The 19,467-nt window shown below is 34.8% G+C and overlaps 1 protein-coding gene across 1 annotated transcript; it reads right to left on the reverse strand.

The window, feature by feature from the left end:
* Positions 1-1,810: 1,810 nt before the first annotated feature.
* Positions 1,811-7,660, reverse strand: LOC136805362 (uncharacterized). The gene is made up of 15 exons (XM_067061949.1): positions 7,583-7,660; positions 7,392-7,463; positions 6,978-7,056; positions 6,616-6,741; positions 6,297-6,419; positions 5,821-5,975; positions 5,497-5,654; positions 5,148-5,313; positions 4,805-4,898; positions 4,294-4,609; positions 3,884-3,953; positions 3,540-3,653; positions 3,024-3,149; positions 2,471-2,560; positions 1,811-1,964 (listed from the first exon to the last, which is right to left on the reverse strand). Exons 1-14 carry the CDS (start codon positions 7,634-7,636, stop codon positions 2,474-2,476), a joined length of 1,740 nt encoding a protein of 579 aa, XP_066918050.1. The 5' UTR covers positions 7,637-7,660; the 3' UTR covers positions 1,811-1,964; positions 2,471-2,473.
* Positions 7,661-19,467: the final 11,807 nt, after the last annotated feature.

Here is a 19,467-nt window from a genome sequence, read left to right on the forward strand (position 1 = left end):
CGAAGTTTTAAGGTTTAAAAAATATTTGATACTGCGTGTAGTGTAAATGTGGAAACAAGATATTACCTGTAAAAACAGAGAACAAATGAACATCTGATTCATTTTCTTTATTTGGAGTATTTGATAGAATTATCTTACTATACTATTTGAATAATGAAGTGCAAAAGGTTTCAAGTCAGTAAAATACAGCATTAATTTGGCATTTATGCTTTTTTTAGGAAAACGTTGTATAAAAACGTACCTTTTTAAGAGACGTAACTTTGTCATAAAAAAATGCCAATCTTGGGTCAAAAACCTATTTCAAGGAGGGATTAAGAAGGGGAACATTCTTTTTCAAAATCTTAAGGGGAAACCAAGGACATTATGTATTTTATATCATAGTTTTTAGCAATTTGATTAAAATAATTAGTTAATATTTGAATTTCAATGTATCATAATTATTTAAGTAGCATCCGATCATTTCATAAATTATTCATATAAGATATTCCGATGACAAGCCCATGCTCACTCTCCTCAATTCTTTACTGTCACCCAATAATTGGTCATTACCCCCAATGAAAGGTGCGAACTAGGTCAAATTCGTTTTTCCAAAATTAAATGAAGATAAGCCCCTCGGATTCCCATTTTAAGCGCAAGTTAAGTTTTCGGGTTTTTCTTATTTGGAACATTTTAATATTTTAATATTTTGAATCAATGTATTTAAGGGGGATGGGATTCCGATTTTAAGCGCAAGAGAATGTTTTTCGAGAAATTGCGTTTGTTTAGAGCATAATATTTTGAATCAATGTATTTAAGGGGGGGTGGGATTCCGATTGATTTTAAGCGCAAGAGAATGTTTTTCGAGAAATTGCGTTTGTTTAGAGCATAATATTTTGAATCAATGTATTTAAGGGGGGTGGGATTCCGATTTTAAGCGCAAGAGAATGTTTTTCGAGAAATTGCATTTGTTTAGAGCATAATATTTTGAATCAATGTATTTAAGGGGGATGGGATTCCGATTTTAAGCGCAAGAGGATGCTTTTCGAGAAATTGCATTTGTTTAGAGCATAATATTTTGAATCAATGTATTTAAGGGGGATGGGATTCCGATTTTAAGCGCAAGAGAATGTTTTTCGAGAAATTGCATTTGTTTAGAGCATAATATTTTGAATCAATGTATTTAAGGGGGATGGGATTCCGATTTTAAGCGCAAGAGCAGATTTTCTGGGATATTGAGCGATGAGTTATGCATAAAAAAACAAACGCATATGCTCATTCAGGGAGAAAGACGGGTGTACTTTTTGGTAACTAATAGCCGGGGGGGGTTGGAATATGCGGGGGTTTGGAAAAAATCTCAAAACTTAATAAGCGCGGCTGGTTTGGAATAAGGTCCTGGGTGGGTAAAAAGATGAGAGAGCATGTTTCAATTTTTGTTTCATGTTTCTTTCAAAGAAAGATATGCTGTTCTCTTTATACAACCCTGTCTCAGTGCTTTAAATCAGCAAGATTTGCTGCTATCGATGCGCTTTTAAAAGTGGAGGCATTTAAGCGCAAAGCAAATCCCTTATCATCTCGAAAGTTAGTTCTTTTTTTTCAAAAAGTAAAAATTTGTTGTGTTTACTACGCTCAAGTGAACCACAATATGCCTCATTTATCCAGAAAAGTCGATCTCCTATACAGTTATTCGAAGAAAATTCTTATCCATCCCCCCTTGCAACTTCGAATAACTGGGATTCTACTGTATATCAAAGACGTTGACTTCATGATAAGCCTATTGACATTAGGATTAGAGATGAACGCGAAGAGAAATTGTAAGTATAGCAGAGAATTTATTACATACTTAGCAAACTTACTTAAAAATAACAATACAATATTTAAAACTTATTAAAAACTCATAATGAGAGTGTCCTTCGTACTGATGATGTTGCGTCGGGATGAAGATGAATGTTGGTGTATGAAAGTTGGTTGGTGAAGCAACATGGTTTCTAAAAATCAAAATTAGACTAAAAATAGATTTTCCCGTACATGTTTTTTTTTATACCCTTGGTCAGGCTCGTGTATGCTTAAGTTCTCAAAGCATCCAGACATAGTTTATGCTTATTATATGTTTAAGAATTATGCTTATGATTCACCCCGAGGCACGTTTTTTAATGAAATTTTGTAAAAAATTTGTTCAGATTTTCTTTGGGAGCCGTGGAATGTCTTATTTTTTACTTGACCTCTACCAAACCAGATAAAAATGAAACAAAAACAGATAAAAATGACCACTTGAAAAAAATTTAGGCTCATGTATAGGCATCATATATGCTCATGTTATGCTTAGGAATTCTGCAAATCTGAGCCTTCATATGCTTATAAGCGTTATGCTTATAAAAAAAACAACATGTATGTTTATAAACAAGAGTGTATATCAATCAAATGCAATGATAAATGTGCGAAGCTATTTGCCTAGATTTAGTTTATTTAGAGCATTATTCAAATTGTAACTTACCATTTATACATCAAACGTCAATTGTAAGAGAGATCTTTCTACAGTAACTCGAGATACTCTGTTCGTAACTTCGATCATTTTTATAATAACCTGTGAGAAAAAGAAAATGTAAAACATAACTTATGCATGCCATGAACAGCACTTTCTCAAATTATTTTTTTTACTGATTCGATCAAAATCTCGAGAACTGATTTATGAAAAGTTTATCTTAATACACGCTTTTCTTATAAGAATATCTTCTATAAGAATATCAGGGTGAAAGTTATGGCCAAATCGTAAGAATGTATCCTAAGAATACCCTCCAGGGTGAATTTCAAAGAATTTGATAAGAATACAGTCATTTGTATTTTGTTAACAGAAATAACTGCTTCCTTTGTTAGAGATAAATTGAAGCTTTGAGGAAGAAATGTAATTTTAACCCAAATGTTCACTCAAAAGTCCAAAACTCTCAAATCCAAAGTACACTATTCTTATAAAAAAAAGCGTGTATTAAATTGCAACCATCACGTTTTTCAAAGAAACCTAAAATTACGCAATTTTTTAAAGTACTTACATCAGGTACAAGGCAATCTGCAATCACGTTTGCAAGTTCCGATTCTGGAAAAAATTCTTTAACAACACGTTGCAAATTCCCATCGTTCAATATGAGTTGCGTGACGAACGTGACCGCATGCTGCCGCTGGAAACAGAATAATTTTTTTATCAAATCTGCCCACTTTTGTCAAAAAGTAGGCCAAATTTTAAACCGGGGGTACCAAAGGTTAGAGGTTTTATTTTAATATAACAACCTGTACTAATTATTTTGACATTTAGCCCGAAAAAGATATTTTACTTACCTAACCTGTGGCGCCCCCAGTTTAAAATGTAGCCTACTTCTTTTTGTTAAAAGTGGACAGAAAAGATGAATCATACCAGTATAAATATTCTTGATGAAACATTTCGCATTTATACTGATTAACATGACATTTATGAAAGTTGGGTTATGAATTAGTGCAATTATGAGAATTAAAATTAATTCAAGAAAACTGTTCTTAATTTGCAATTAAAGGATGGTAAAAAAAAAACTTACTGATTCTTTTAACATCATACAAGTAAAAAATTTGTTTACATCTAAGGGTAGGGAACCAATAGAAACGGATCGTCTTGTTTTCATATTGCCTTGGCAAATATCCTCGATAAAGCTCTGAATTAAAAAATATATGTAAGCAATAGAATCTATCTCCTTTTTAATGTTCATGTTTCATCTGGTTCATCTGTAATTGAAACCCAAACTTAAGACTCTTTTTCTCTTTCAAATTAAATAACTCATACATCCATTTTTTTATTAAATAAGAAAAACATTTATTGATGCTTCCAATAAAAAACACACTCCTTGTCACACTTAGCATGAAATTGAAAAGGAAGTCAAGATACCCTTGCAATATGAGCTGATTTTTCGGTATTTCGTTCAAATCTTTTGACGTCAAGAATGTCATTTTTGATTCTAAAATAAAATTTAAAAAACTTAGATTCCTTGAATTTCAAATATAATTCTGAGCAGAAATTCAAAGCTCCAAAGCAAAATATTTTTTTCTCTAGATTGATTTTTAGTTTTCAGAATTTTGCATGAAAACTAGAAATATTCACCCTGTATTTATCCCGAAACAAAGCTGCTCTAGTTTGACGTCACTTTTTCTAACATCGGCAAAGTGAAAAGATTCCCTTGTTGATAACTGTGAATTACGGGATTTACAAAATACAGTGTAAGCCGATTTTCTTCTCAGAATATAAAAATGAAAAATAGCTGGCTATTTATTATATTAGCTAAATTAACTGATAAGTACCTTTCTTTTAACCATCCAATTTTCCTACACCCACATTCATCCTCGTCCCCGACACATGTGATGTGGTATCTCAACCCACATTGACCACAAGTCATCTGGTTTGATGATGGCGAGGAAATACAAAATGGATTTTCTCCGCAAACATCTATAGAAAAATCCTCAGTTTTCACAAGAGAACAGAACTCCTTGTTGATGACACCAACACGAAGAGGGGTCCTATCTGCCAAATATGGTCCTAACTTGATCCAATCATTTTCTCGATGCCATTCAATAACAAGGTCACATTCGATAGCAATGCCAATCAGTTTACTGATTTCTAAAGGCAATTAAAAGAAATTTATTTACTCTCAATAAGTGCAATTAACTTGGCTTTATAAGATTTAGGTTTCGATTCACCTATCAGGTTGAATCAATTTTAACTACATAAAACAGAACTACAAAAAGCAAGACTGGGGCGTTGAAACAGGTTGAAAAGCAAAAATCTTATTTTATGACAAATAAGTAAAAGTACCGGTCATTAACGAAGGATCAGCCAGGACAGCAGCAGCAAATTTATCTGGCTCCTCCTCTATGGGTGGGATCATATCATCTCCCCTGTGGTTCATCTTAAAGATAATCAAAAACGATATCTCATTAATTATGATACAGAAATATAAGAAAAGCATATCGTGTCCTAGACTATCAACCCTTTGAAAAATCACATGTAATATCCCAGGGTCTTAAAAGAAAAGGTTAATGCCAGAGTGTCCCAGAAACAAGTGTCAATTTTACTCAGTTAAAACATAATTCTATAAAATTTGACTAAGAGCTGCTAATCATCTTATTTCATAAATTCAATAATAGCAAAAACTTACAGTCAATAATTGATGATAGTTTTTGACACAAGATGCCAGTCCAAAACGTTCAAAAAAGTCGTCATATTTTTTACTTTGAAGAACAGAGAATGACAAGCATTGCGTGATCCTCTCAAAGCACACAGGCTGACTTTCCACATTTTCCACATTCAGCACTTCTCTATACCTGAAAATTGAACAAAAATATTCAATGAATTAGATTAGATTAGACAAAATTCGTATTAGTTGATATTTTTGATAAAGTGATTAAAAATAAAAATTTTCAGTTTGATTTATATTGCTTGGAAAAAGGCATCTACCTAGTATACCAAGTCAGTACAGCTAAGTTTCTATTTATAATGTAACTTACTTTAGTGTGACAAGAGCTTTATCAACTAGAGAAGAAGGCTCTGTCCACTTCTTCAACCAGCTTTTGACAAGTTTTGCTTCTAACAAAAACGATGCTGACCAAGCCAGTAGTTTGTCAAAGGATCTGGTATCAGGCAAATCGTATTCTGCTAAGCAATCCTAAAGTAAAAAAGGAATATTAATTTTTTGTACATTTAAAAATCATAATAATTTTCCAAATAAAAATTTTTATTTTCCAAGTTAATCCTCTTAGTTAATAAAAGTTATTTCTTTTAATTTAATTTCTAAAAGAAATGAAAAAAACAAACATAACCAAAACAGATACCATAAAATGAGTAATGTTGGATTTGATTGACGTTTTAATGATCTTGTCCAGTGGTTCAACACACATATTCTTTGGCTGTTTGAAAGGAATATCACTTGGCCACCAATCTGGTCTTGATTCTTTCTTCCATGAGATTCTCTGGGCCTCTGGACGACCTGGCAAAATGGTATACAAAATGAAATTGTTTCAAGTTCTTCCATCAATTTTAGAAAAGCTCTCTAGAAAAATTAGGTAGAAAAATTTCGTAGAAAAATTTCGTAGGTAAAAAATGAGTAAAATTGTGAAATTTAGAAATAAAGGATCAAAAATCAAAGAACCACTAAACCTATTGTCTAAAAGATATTCTCACTTATCTTTGAAGTTTGAAATTGAAAACAAAAGTTATTAAAGTGTAATTATGTGTAGTTAATTCAAGAGTTAACAGAGATCACAGAAAGTACACTGACAAGCTTAAAAGAATAAAACATTTTTTTTACCACAATCCCATGCAACGAGGTCACGAACTAAATCTCTCTTATCATGGGCGTCAAATTTTTCCCAATCTCCAGGAACAGCAAAGTCTCCATTTTCATCAATAAAGGAAGATCGTTTTCTTTTACCTGTGCAGGAAAAACAAAAAACCTAAATACAATAATTTATCAAAAAGTCTTGAAAAATGTTTAAAACACTGGTTCATTAAAAAAAGACATAATTTTCATTTCAATAACTGTTGAACAGAGACTAAGGGATACCTCCAGCCAAAAGTAACACACTTGAAAATCTAAATGTTTTATAAAAATCTAAAAAGAGTTTTACCTATATCTAAATTTTCAGAACAGCCAATCACTTTCAGCTCAGGCGTCAAATCTTTCTTTGCCTCATCCAAAAATTTTGTTTGGATGGTCTTGTCCAAAATGAACTCGCCCAGGCCTTTTGTTGACCCTAAAACAATTACAGGAAAAATCTCTCATTTCAAAGACTAACTCATTTATGACAAAATTGTGTATACAGAGGTATATAAGTCTATCCTTCCCCACACTCGTCCATTTCGGGAAAGGGAGAATCCTTCACATTATGAGAGTACAATTTAATCACCCTGCAATATAGCATATAAAAAATTAGAGAAAAAAGCAATTATTGAATTGGAAAAACAAAAATAAAAAACTAAACAAACAAACCTGCAATATAAATTTGACCATCTGATTTCATGGCAAGCACAGCAACTGGCATATTTGTTAAGACAGCAGTTTCTTGGATCTATAATCCACATAGGTAAAAATTTTAACTAAGTAAAATGAAATTACAAATCTTAAAACGAGATAAAGCCAATATCACTTAAGTTATCCAAGACAGGCGGTTTGTGTAAATTTGTCTGTTAATGCACTTTGAATTGAAAACAGACTTCTTATGCTCTTATAATTTAAAGATTTAGCTCAGAGCTCATTAAAAGTCACCATTCATTTACAAATTGTCTATTTCTTTAGTTTCATACACATTAACTTTTAACAAAATATCAGGCTCAAAAGATATGTGTCATTGACCTTAATAAAAATTGGGTTTATTCATTTGCAAAAACTTTTCAGTTAACTTACAATAGAAGTCAAACTCTTTAACTTTGCAGTCTCTTTCATCTTCCGTGCATCTGGATTTTGAATGAATTTTACCTGTAATGTAGATTTATCAAAAAAATAATAACACAATAATTGTATGAGAAAAAAAAAGTATTTCGATAGAGCAAAGTATACCAGGGTATACTAAAAAATTCAATCATCTAGATTCTTACATTTTTCTTGAACTTTCCGTTTGGTCCAACACGTTTGTTAATTTCTTTTGACATTTTCTATTTTATTATTTCAGTTCTAAAAAGATAAATGGAACCAAAGTTTTTAATTATTCAAGCATAACATCCTGATTAGGAAAAGGTCTCTAGAATGTGAATGCTGAGACTTTCTAGCTTAAACCTAGCCTGGATGTACAGACCGTAAACTATTTTATCGTCTAGTTTTTAATAATCTTCTCTCTGGTTTACGGTCTATTCCGACCGACCGATTGACCGACCGACCGATTGACCGACCGATTGACCGACCGACCGATTGACCGACCGATTGACCGACCGATTGACCGACCGATTGACCGACCGACCGATCGAATATATTATAGACATATTCATTAGGCCAGGGGGAAGTCCCCAAAACCATCCCCCCTGATATCCAGAAAAAATAGAAAGTGGAGCGTTCAGAGGGGAAACAATAGTCCTTCAGCTGATCACTACAGTCTATTTCATAACTAATTACTACAGCCAGCATAGAAATCATGATGTAGTAGTTTGTTATTCAATAGACTATCGTGTTCACCCAGTTCCAGCAAGCAGCCAGTGTAAATCAATGTGGAAATTTTTTTCTTTTTCAAATCAGACAAAAATTTTACAGCCCAGATTCCCATGAACGATTGATATGAGAGGTCATCCATGTAGAACGTACGCAAGAATTTCCCAAATATTTGACACCCCCTCCCCCCTTGTACACAGAAAACAACAGAAATGACGCCATTCAAACAAAAGGCGTACGCTTTTGCTAACCCCCCTCCCCCTTCAGCCTCACTGTGTACATACTATTTCTATTTGGTTGAGTTGCAGGAGGCTTTAGAGGCCTATTCTCGCAACTATAGACGCTTATACTAATGAGCGTTCCGTCAGCACCTTGAACTGACTACCCAATTCCCCTCACATGGCATGGGTTGACCCGGGCGAAGGAACGTTCACTTGCCAAGTGAACTGCCGTGAGTGGGAATCGAACCCTGGCCCTGCACAGAAGCCAAGGTTGACTACCACTATACCACGGCACCTCAACACTATGATGGACGGCCATAAAAAATAAAGATTGGCAGCTGGATTTTTCTGTGTAACTTATAAATAAGTTATTTAAAAGACCAGAAAAAAAATCAAACATACATATATTTTAGATTGATAAACATCCTTAAATATGAATAAGTTATTGTTTATTACTTAATTACTTGCATGATCATGACGAATATAAATTGTAATTATAAAATTGGTCAAACCATAGATATCACAAACTCAGGATTAACTGACAGAGAAAATCATTTTCAGAACTAGTATAACCTTTAAGATTTTAAAAAAGACATCTGATATTAGGACCATTTATTCACCAGTCAAGCAAAGCCAAGGAACACCCAGAAGGGATTCAGGAACACCACTTACCAGCTCGCCGCCATTTTGTTTGTCCTGTCTTACTATTTTCGGCCTTCCGGCTGCAAATCCATTCCAATAACTTGGCGGTAATTGTTTAACCAATCAGATCGCTTATCGCGTATACACGCGGGTAAGACTTGTTGAAAACCGCGGGATCCTATTTTTTTTTTGGACACGCATTAATTTACCCGAGTGTTATTTTATAAATAACATTTCTTCAATAAAAGTTAACATTCTCAACGTCATTGGGATCCATAGCGGGCGGGTGCAGAGGAGTAAAATACACGCGGTGGAGAGTGCAATTTTTGTACATTTTACTTTTTATAGGAGTATGAATGTCTTTCCGTTTCAACTTTGATGAAATGGTCATTTTCCCTGATTTTCATATTATTATCACAATAATCTTAATCTCGCACCTTTTTCATCTTAAGATTTTAAAATGAAAAGTATTGTAACGTTTTTCCATTGCAAAGGCTGCAAAATTTAATAGAAAATCCCTATTATATAAATTGGTCATTTTCTTATTTTTCTCATCCTTTTTACCTTCCACCTCTTGCTTGTAGCACCTGCAACATTCACCATTAGTACTAGTAACACAAGTAACACAAGTAACACGTAATTCACCCTGTCCCAATTCCAAATACTCTTCTTTAAAACCCTGGGTTGCGTGGCGACGGGTATGTGCCGCCGACTTTTGACCTTCGGAGCCTTAGCGGGACTTTAACCCTATTAGCCCAGGGGGGGGTAGAATCTACCACGCCGGAGTTCTTTTATTTATATCTCGGAGAAAAATTTTTTAAACAATTTGAAACTTTCTGACTTTTAATAAAATCTTATTAAGAGTACTTGTGCAAAATTTTAGGGTCATAGGTTGTCTAGATCAGGTTTTATGACTTTATTGTGAAACATGACATAAAACCCAGCTAAAATCGCTTAAAACTCAAAATTTTAAAGTGCTGATAACTTCTAAACTATTTATTCAATCATTTTCAAATTTTGACACGTGATAGACATTGATAATACAAATTTAAAAAATCAAGAGAAAATTTTTGAAAATGCTGACGTCATCATTTATGACGTCATCAAGTTTTGAAAATTTTACTCATCTTCAGCATAGAATTTAAGAAAAACTCTTCATGGAAATTGCAAAACCGGCAATTATGTTAAAAAACAATCTTTTACCTTTCAGAATCTTCAAACAGAATTGAAATATCTTTATTGGTTCGACTGTAATAGACATATTTGTAAACCATATGTTTGGGCTTTTTCCCGACAATCGGAACTTTTGTGATGACGTCATCAGTTTTTGAATGACGTAATCAATTTTTTTTTCTTCCTGGAAAATTGTATCATGATGGAGAACATCTGTACCAAATTTCATGGCCATAGCCCTTCTAGATCGAAAATAATCGAGGGTGGTAGATTCTACCCCCCCCTGGGGATACACAAGTCAAAAAAGCTTGGGGCTAATAGGGTTAAAGGATAAAAAATAGGAAAATTTTGCGATTTTTACAACCCCTATTGGGGCTAATTTGACCAAATTTTGATCTTTCAAGGAGCAAAAAGTCAAAATTTTCCTATTTTCCGACCCTTAGTTGGACTGAAATTTAATTTTCTGGTTTTTCCAACCCTTCACTGTCTGAGTACCCACCCCCGGGCTTTCAAATATCTCATGTAAGGACATCATGATATCCCCTTCTCACAAACCCGGATGAATTCTTTCAGCCACCAGGTATAAAAAAAAAGGAACTGAAACACGATTGGGATTGATATACTCATGTTTTCTATGGCTTGGGATTTGAATTACATTATTTTCAAGTCAGAAGATTCAGTGGGGATTGGAAAAAAGCACAATATTTTGCAGTGAGGATTGGTTTATTTGATTATTTTCAGTCGGGACAAAAATTGTTGGTTTTTTACTGTGGACGAGATTTTGGCCGATTTTTCCAGTGGGAGGGTTTCCTACTGGGTCAGTGAGAAGGGGTGTATCAAGGAGTCGAATGATCTAACGAAATGATGAATGAAGGCAAAGTAAAAAAAAGTACTAGTAAATTATAAGCCATTAAAAAATGATAAACGCCCCGGGCGTTTGTTAAATCTTTTGGTTTTATGAGGAGCGTTTACTTGAGGGGGCGTTTATTGAAAACCCTTGAAATAAAATTTTTTCTTTAACAGTTTAAGGAGAGATGTTTTAACGAAGGGAGTGTTAATTTGAAGTAATACGGTATAAAATTATATAAAACTCTCAACATCCCTGTTTTCCACCTCAAGCATATCATTATTTTTTGCCGAAGTCGTGAAATTTTTGAGCCACTTGCTAAACGGTAAATAATTAACTTACCAAGTTCTTATTAGACATCATTCGACAACGTGAACAAACAATCATTTTGATCTTCGAGTATATGTTCACTGTATCCAGCAATAACGACCATTCCATCCAACATCTTGTTCCATCATATTAATTCTGCTTTTATTGTTTCATTAGTATTTCATTACTTTTCTATTAACCTAGAAAAATATAACAAGTTATAAACACCCATGTGTCACAGACCCGCTGGGACCCCAGCCCCACTGGAAAATCCGGCCAAAATCAATTTCATCCCCACTAGGGAATCGACTTTAATTTCATCGCTACTCAAAATTCAATGTAAAAAATGCACTCTAAAACCATCCCCGCCGGATTTTTCGACTTAAGAACAACAGAATTTTTATCCCCTTTGGGTTTTCAATAGAAAATTTTATCCCCACCAGGGAAAAAGTTTCACCGAGGCTGTGAGACACAGGGGTGCTTATAAGAACAATACACGCTTTTTTTATAAGAATACAATTTATAAGAATGTCCATGATGAAAATGGCCAAAAAACTAAGAATATGCTAAGAATATCACCATCATGGAATTTTGCTATCAAAGCTAAGAATGTCATTTTAAAAGCATTTTCAATTATAACTTATCAATTATCACAAAGTTAGGCCCAAGTTAGGCTCACTGCTTTTACAAAAGTGCCATTTTATGCTTGAGACGTATGTACTAAATGTTAAAAATCTATTATGAATTAGGATCCTAACCTAAGAATATGCTGTAAGAATATTTTAGGATGATTTTCCCAAAAACGTTAAGAATATTCATGATGAAATGGATTCACACCATTCTGTTACAAAAAAGATAGAGAACAGACAGGTTATATTTTTAACTCAGACAAAGGACTGATGATGACTTCTTCGAAGAAAACGAATTTTCGCAGAAACAATTCAACGAAATGTCCCCGCCAAACTTTTGCTAAGTTAAATTTATATCATCCATTTCCAAAATGTGCTATTTTAGAATTTGTTTTCTTATTTATTAATTTCAATGATGGTTTCCAAAATGGTATTTCTTTCTCAAATAATAGAAGATTACAAAATTAAAATGTTATATTTGAGAACAAAGTTTCAGATTAGTTACATAATTAATATGAAAATCTATAAATAGGAAAATGAAAAATAAAAAGTTTATGGAATTTATGGAAATATTATAAATATTTAAATTTTGAAATTTAACACGGTTTCTTGCTGTAAAACCCTTTTTATTTAGAATAAAATAAATTAATCAGACTTTGATACTTCACAAAACCGCTAAATTTCGGGGATGCTATGGTTGATATCTGAAAACTTGTCACTTAATCCATCCCTACGCAGAACTTTGAAGCCCGCAAGAGGATATATATTATAGTTGAAAACGACTGTCCGATGCCGAACGATTTTTAAAATCGGACGCAAGACAAAATTGGTTGATTTTATTAAAGACAATTTTCTCTATTATCATTAGGGGATAACTTGTTTGTACCTTTCCATATTCCCAATTTTTACACCCTTGCATCGCATTTTCTCCTGGTAGCCTGATAATCTTCACTGAATGATCAATCAAGATACATGGAGATAAGCAATCTCTAGTTCGAACAATGGTCATTGTTTTCCATTGTTCTTAACAATGTCTTCGCATGCGCACACTCCGTCGGCGTGACGTTCAAAGTGGCGATTTTCTTACACTGATTAGTGACGTGTGAATTTTTTCATATTTTGATTGATTGCATCACATTAGAAACCCCAGTGAGGCTATTTTTCTTTATTTCCACCCCTTTGGGGTTTCCCTTAAAAAATTGACAAATTGGACTCGTTTATCCAAAATTGTTCAAATTTGTTTTGTGGTAGTTGCACGAGGAGACACAAGTTCAAGAGAACTAAGTCAAGTTTAAGACCTATCACTGACTTCAAAACAGAGATATAAGCATTGTTTGACGCTGATGTGTTAAGTGGCATTTATGCCCCACCTTATATTTGTGGAAGAGGGAAAGCTCGAACTCAAGAGAAAACATCCACAATACTCGACTCGTTGTTTGCCAGTATTAGACAGCTTGCAGAGCTCAACATGAACTCCATGAACTTTACCAAAAGTTTGATCCAGTATAGTCAATGAAAAAAGTTAATGAATTTTTCGAAATGTTACCATTGTACAATGTATGCGAGGGTAATACGAGATATGAGGAAGTTGTCAAGAAAAAAGTAGATAAGGGAAGTGATCTAACATTTATCGACAAACAAGGAAAAGTTGCTACTTGCATTGAATCACCTGCATTCAACCAAATCAATCCAGACAAGCTGACAATCCGACATCTAAATTGTGAATTGGTAATAATATTAAATGTAAAGCTTGTGCAGACTACGGACGTAAAATTTCATCTTCAATGTCCAGCAGGGCTCAAAAACTTCCTGAGACTAACCATCCAAACATCAAACATTTATCTTACTCGCCAACAATAGACCTTATTCGGAGTATTTGATTTTTCTAAAAAAGCGATGCATTGTGGGATTGTTTTGGAAGTATTACAATAGAAATCTCTTAGGAATTCCTCGAGGGAATTCTATTGTAATACTTCCAAAACAGTTCCACAATACATCGCTTTTTTAGAAAAATCAAAAGCTCCGATAAGGTCTATTGGAAGAAAAAGCCAAAACATTACAAAGGGATAAAAGCGATAAAACTACATAATGAAATTAGACGCTTGCAGACAAAAGTAAGAAAGCTAATGACTAATGAAGCCGTGACATTGCCTGATGCATGGAAAGATTCCTTTTCCTATATTTCTTGGACCAATAACGAAATTTGTTTATTTTATTTTATTTTATCCAGGCCAGATTGTAGCTTGTGCTAGCTATGTAGTTGAGTTATCACTGGGCCTGCATTCAGTAACTTCTACCTCATATTTTTAAACGGCCGTTTTACATCTACATGGTAACTGATAATTATTGATGTCTCATTGCTTGAACTTCTCGAAACAACATTGAGATGATGTGCTACTTTCTCATCATCTTTCAAGGAGAAATTGATGAGATTTCGTTAGCAGACACCAGGGCTCGAACCTGTACTGTGATTCACTCTTGAATGAGATAACCGCGTGTTGATGGAGTTAAACATTGGAGTTCTTTCGAACGAACTATTTTCCGTTTGTTTGCGTGATCTTGTGTTTGATGTAAGCACTTTCTGCACTAAAATTCAAACCCCCTCCTTTTGAGGAATATATACACTTAGCGTCAGCCACATTATATCACCTTAAAATTTTTGATTAAGGATAGCATATACAAAATGTCACAGCAATAGGAGTTATTTTTAACCATGTTCTTTGGCTTCTGTTGTTTTTACAGCAAAAAGATCCTCAGAGAAAAAAGAGATGACCGTTATGACATTGAAATTACACATTTAAAATTATTTTTGTCCATTGGACATAATACCAAAGAAATCGCTGAAAAAGCGTTACTTGGCGGTGCTATGCAAAGAAACACTCTGACCAGTTTCATGAAAGACACATAACATTCCTACACCAAGGGAGCGCTATTCTTTTCCGATGATGACCTTTTGCTTCTCATTAGAAAAATAGCTTTGGAGTTTCCGAACTCTGGTATTCATGAGGTTACTGCTCTTCTTCGGACTGGAAATTCTCCTCACATTGTTCAACGTGACAGGGTAGTTGGTTGTGTGTTGGATGTTGGCTTGTGAAATCTGTTTGAGCTACTGAAGTGAATTAATTTTCGCGTAGATTAATTTCGACTTTTAAGAACTTGGAAACTTTTGGATTAATTTTTTTAGTGTTGTAAATTCTTTAATTTTACTCGCACTCATCATAATGCCAAATAGATCGACATGGTCGAAGAAGAATACAACACTGGACAACCAACGAACGTTCAGCCAGCGACTGGGAAACTACGAAACTACGAAACTACGAAACAAACTGAAGCATCACCTAAAGCTCCCCGAAGAAGGAAGGTAGCCAACTTTGTCATACACAGTTGTATTGATGATTCCAGCCGATTAATTATTCATTTGAAAGTACATACAAATAATCTAGCTAAAACGATGGTGTGTGACTTTATTGAAGAAACAAACTGAAGCATCACCTAAAGCTCCCCGAAGAAGGAAGGTAGCCAACTTTGTCATACACAGTTGTATTGATGATTCCAGTCGATTAATTATTCATTTGAAAGTACATACAAATGATCTGGCTAAACGATGGTGTGTGACTTTATTGAAGGCGTGAAAGTGTCGAGTGTTCCAATTCGCGTAAGAGCAGATCATTTGTACAAGCCAAATCTTTGATGGAGTCCCTGAATTGGTCTGACCACAACGCCTTTATCCTTGGAAAGTCCGTTCATAATGTTCGCATTGAACAATTATGGAGAGACGTGTTCTGTAAGGTAGACAACAAATATTACAACATTTTCAATATCATGGAAAATATGACATTCTTGACGTCGAAAAGGAAGTTTATATCGCGGCTCTCCATCAGCATCACGTCTCATCATCTTCATCTCCGTCATCTCAATAAAACCCCTACATCATTTCCGTTGAAAACCCGACAAAACAGCAACAAAAAAACGTCAGTTTCGTGAGCCCTTACACTGATGACCCTGTAACAGAAAGGTTTACAAACGTGAATTTCTAACTTTGATGATATCCTACTCTCCACCATCTACCATCCGCCAACAACTCCACCGAATTGCTTGGTTTCCAGCTCGATGACGACAACAACCCCTACTAAGACCGAATCAGACTAAAGCGAAATCCTTCATGGATCTGTGTCTGGAATCTCTACTATCAAGCGACACTACACTACCACCCAGAAATGCACTTTAAGGTTTTCATTTGCTTGAAAAAAAGCAGAAAGATCAGGGCTATGACTCCGCCTATGAATACGTCAGCAAGTTGTTGAAAAAATGAAAAATCTTTAGAGACATGACATTTGCTTTTATTTTGACGCAGTTGGCCATTTTGATCAAGCGAAAGCACCCCTCATCCGCACTATGGCCTGGTAGCGACAGACGACGGAAAAGACTTTGAACGTACTGCCAAGGAAGGCAGGGGGACGAGTCGCCAACTTCTTCTGTACCATTTCCTACGCCGGAGGAATAGTCCTGGCGGAATAGTATCATGATCGTTTGAATGGAGACAAATTTTGAAAAAAGCTTCCACCCAGTTGGTGTGGCCCGAAAGCCGAAAGATCCTGATGTACGGTTGTCTCGTTCAAAATTGCAAGAAGGCCAAACAAGCACTCAGTGACATTACCTGTGGTGTTTCAAAATACCCGCCCAAAGCCCTGACTCAAATCCGATCGAGAACACTTTTCATTACTAGGTCGAAGAACAAATACGCGAAGAGGCCATTGTCAAATGCATTACCTACTAGAACTTTTAGTCACTTTACATCCATGCTACGCACATTTCACGTTGGGGTCCTATAGAAATCACACCGAATCAGTTCATGTCACGCATGTTACGAAAATCAGGGAAATGATATAATAAACTTAAAGACCGGCCGTGTCGCCACGCCCAAATTTTCTTTTGCTCTAATTATTTATTTGCGATATAATAGCGTCGGATCTGTGTTGTACCAGAAATTAAAAATGGCGGATATGACAGTCGGTATCCCTAACCTTGAAGCATTCACCTTTCCTGTTATATTTAGCTGTTATTGTGTCTATGGCTACAACTCTTTTTGTTGATAGTTTTATGTTGACCTTTAAGGCTTTATGTTTCTAATTTAAGCACAAGAAATATTATAAGAAAATACTAGAAAATTACTTATTTACTTACTTACTTACTTATTGAAGAAACAAACTGAAGCATCACCTAAAGCTCCCCGAAGAAGGAAGGTAGCCAACTTTGTCATACACAGTTGTATTGATGATTCCAGTCGATTAATTATTCATTTGAAAGTACATACAAATAATCTAGCTAAACGATGGTGTGTGACTTTATTGAAGGCGTGAAAGTGTCGAGTGTTCCAATTCGCGTAAGAGCAGATCATTTGTACAAGCCAAATCTTTGATGGAGTCCCTGAATTGGTCTGACCACAACGCCTTTATCCTTGGAAAGTCCGTTCATAATGTTCGCATTGAACAATTATGGAGAGACGTGTTCTGTAAGGTAGCCAACAAATATTACAACATTTTCAATATCATGGAAAAGATGACATTCTTGACGTCGAAAAGGAAGTTTATATCGCGGCTCTCCATCAGCATCACGTCTCATCATCTTCATCTCCGTCATCTCAACAAAACCCCTACATCATTTCCGTTGAAAACCCGACAAAACAGCAACAAAAAAACGTCAGTTTCGCGAGCCCTTACACTAATGACCCTGTAACAGAAAAGTTTACAAACGTGAATTTCTAACTTTGATGATATCCTACTCTCCACCATCTACCATCCGCCAACAACTCCACCGAATTGCTTGGTTTCCAGCTCGATGACGACAACAACCCCTACTAAGACCGAATCAGACTAAAGCAAAATCCTTCATGGATCTGTGTCTGGAATCTCTACTATCAAGCGACACTACACTACCACCCAGAAATGCACTTTAAGGTTTTCATTTGCTTGAAAAAAAGCAGAAAGATCAGGGCTATGACTCCGCCTATGAATACGTCAGCAAGTTGTTGAAAAAGTTTTGACCTGATGGGGATTTAATTTGCTGAAAATAGCTGAAGGATCAACAAATTTACCAAGTTTAATCCCTGCCAAAATCACTGTACATAAGGTATGCGGTTGTTACATGCTAATAATAATAGTTTTGTATTTTTTAGGTACTTATGATCAGTTAAGCCAACTTTAACATTCAAAGGACTTTTAGATCGTTCAGCTTACACGCAGTCGTGCTTTAAGCTCTTCCAAACAAAAGAAAGTGAATATCGCAAAAAATATTACTGCTATTGTTTTCGAGCGAAGCTTCTGATTGGTCAAGCGCTGAAATTCTTTTGTAATGTCACGTGACCTCGGTAGAATTCCCTAGCTAACTACGGCACATTTTTCAGCAAAAATAAAAAATCTAGCCATTCGGGCTTTATAGAAGTACAAAAAAGTGTACAAAGGCCGATACCGAAGAACAACAAGAACACTAATATGAAAACAATCCATTTAAAATGATTTTCAAACACAATATGGGCATCGAGGTATATATGTTACACCAAAATACATGCTTTTTTTATAAGAATAGTGTACTTTGGCTTTATTCTTATTTTTCGATTGTTCTAAACAATATGCCTATGGTTCTAACTCTTAAATCTCACCCTGATATAACTATAGAAGTTATTCTTTATAAAAAAAGGGTTTAGGGTGGTTCCCCGCTGGTTTTGCTTAAAAAATTGATTTTTTTGTTTGGTTTTCTCCTTGGGCGCTTTTTATGCAAAATTTATCGTAGATTCCGTTTTTAATTTACTTTAATGGGATAAATTTTCGCGGGGATTAAACTTCGCGGTTGAGCTCATCCGCGAAATTTTAAGATTTCGCGGGGATTAATTTTCGCGGATGGCACTATTGGGGGCATTATTTTCTCGATTTTGTGACTTTTACTGTCAAATCATGCATATTGGTTGTTCAAATACACATTATTTGCGCCTCTTTGATGCAAGTAACCATTCAAATAGTATTTATTTAGTTTTGTTTAGAAATATTTCGCGGATGGGCCTTTTTCAAATTTCCAATGGGACTTATTTTCGCGGATGACACCCAAATCCGCGAAATCCGCGAAAATTAATCCCCGCGAAAATTTATCCCATTAAAGTAATAATGCAGCCAACTTTAAGATATGACTTGTTTTGTGACCCATAAAATTATCCTAAAATTTTAGAATTCTACCTCCAAAAACTTAGGAAATATATTACTATAAATCAAGCATCAACCACCCTCTTAACGGCGTTTTCCCGCGATTCTCGTTTCACTGGATAGCAAAACGAAAGAAAGCTACCATCTTGCGATTTGTTTTCGCTCCAAACTGAGATGAAAAATTGCTCTTACTGAAGGCAGCTAGAAAATCAACTTCAGTCATTTTCACATTTCAATACTTTTACAACTACTTCAACATGGATATCTCTGACTTGTTATGACTTTAACATTATGGGCAGTGTAATTAGAAGACAAAATAGTCAATAT

This window comes from Clytia hemisphaerica, unplaced genomic scaffold, assembly GCF_902728285.1.
Source record: "Clytia hemisphaerica strain Z4C2 unplaced genomic scaffold, Clytia hemisphaerica genome assembly, whole genome shotgun sequence".
In the NCBI taxonomy this organism is placed as follows: Eukaryota; Metazoa; Cnidaria; class Hydrozoa; order Leptothecata; family Clytiidae; genus Clytia; species Clytia hemisphaerica.

Coding starts and splice junctions, on each gene's coding strand:
- LOC136805362 (XM_067061949.1), bottom strand. CDS start 7,636: ATGTCAAAAGAAATTAACAAACGTGTTGGACCAAACGGAAAGTTCAAG. Junction 6,420..6,615: donor TTCTGAAAATTTAGATATAG/GTAAAACTCTTT, acceptor TTTCCTGCACAG/GTAAAAGAAAACGATCTTCC. Junction 3,150..3,539: donor GTATGATGTTAAAAGAATCA/GTAAGTTTTTTT, acceptor TTCTGTTTCCAG/CGGCAGCATGCGGTCACGTT.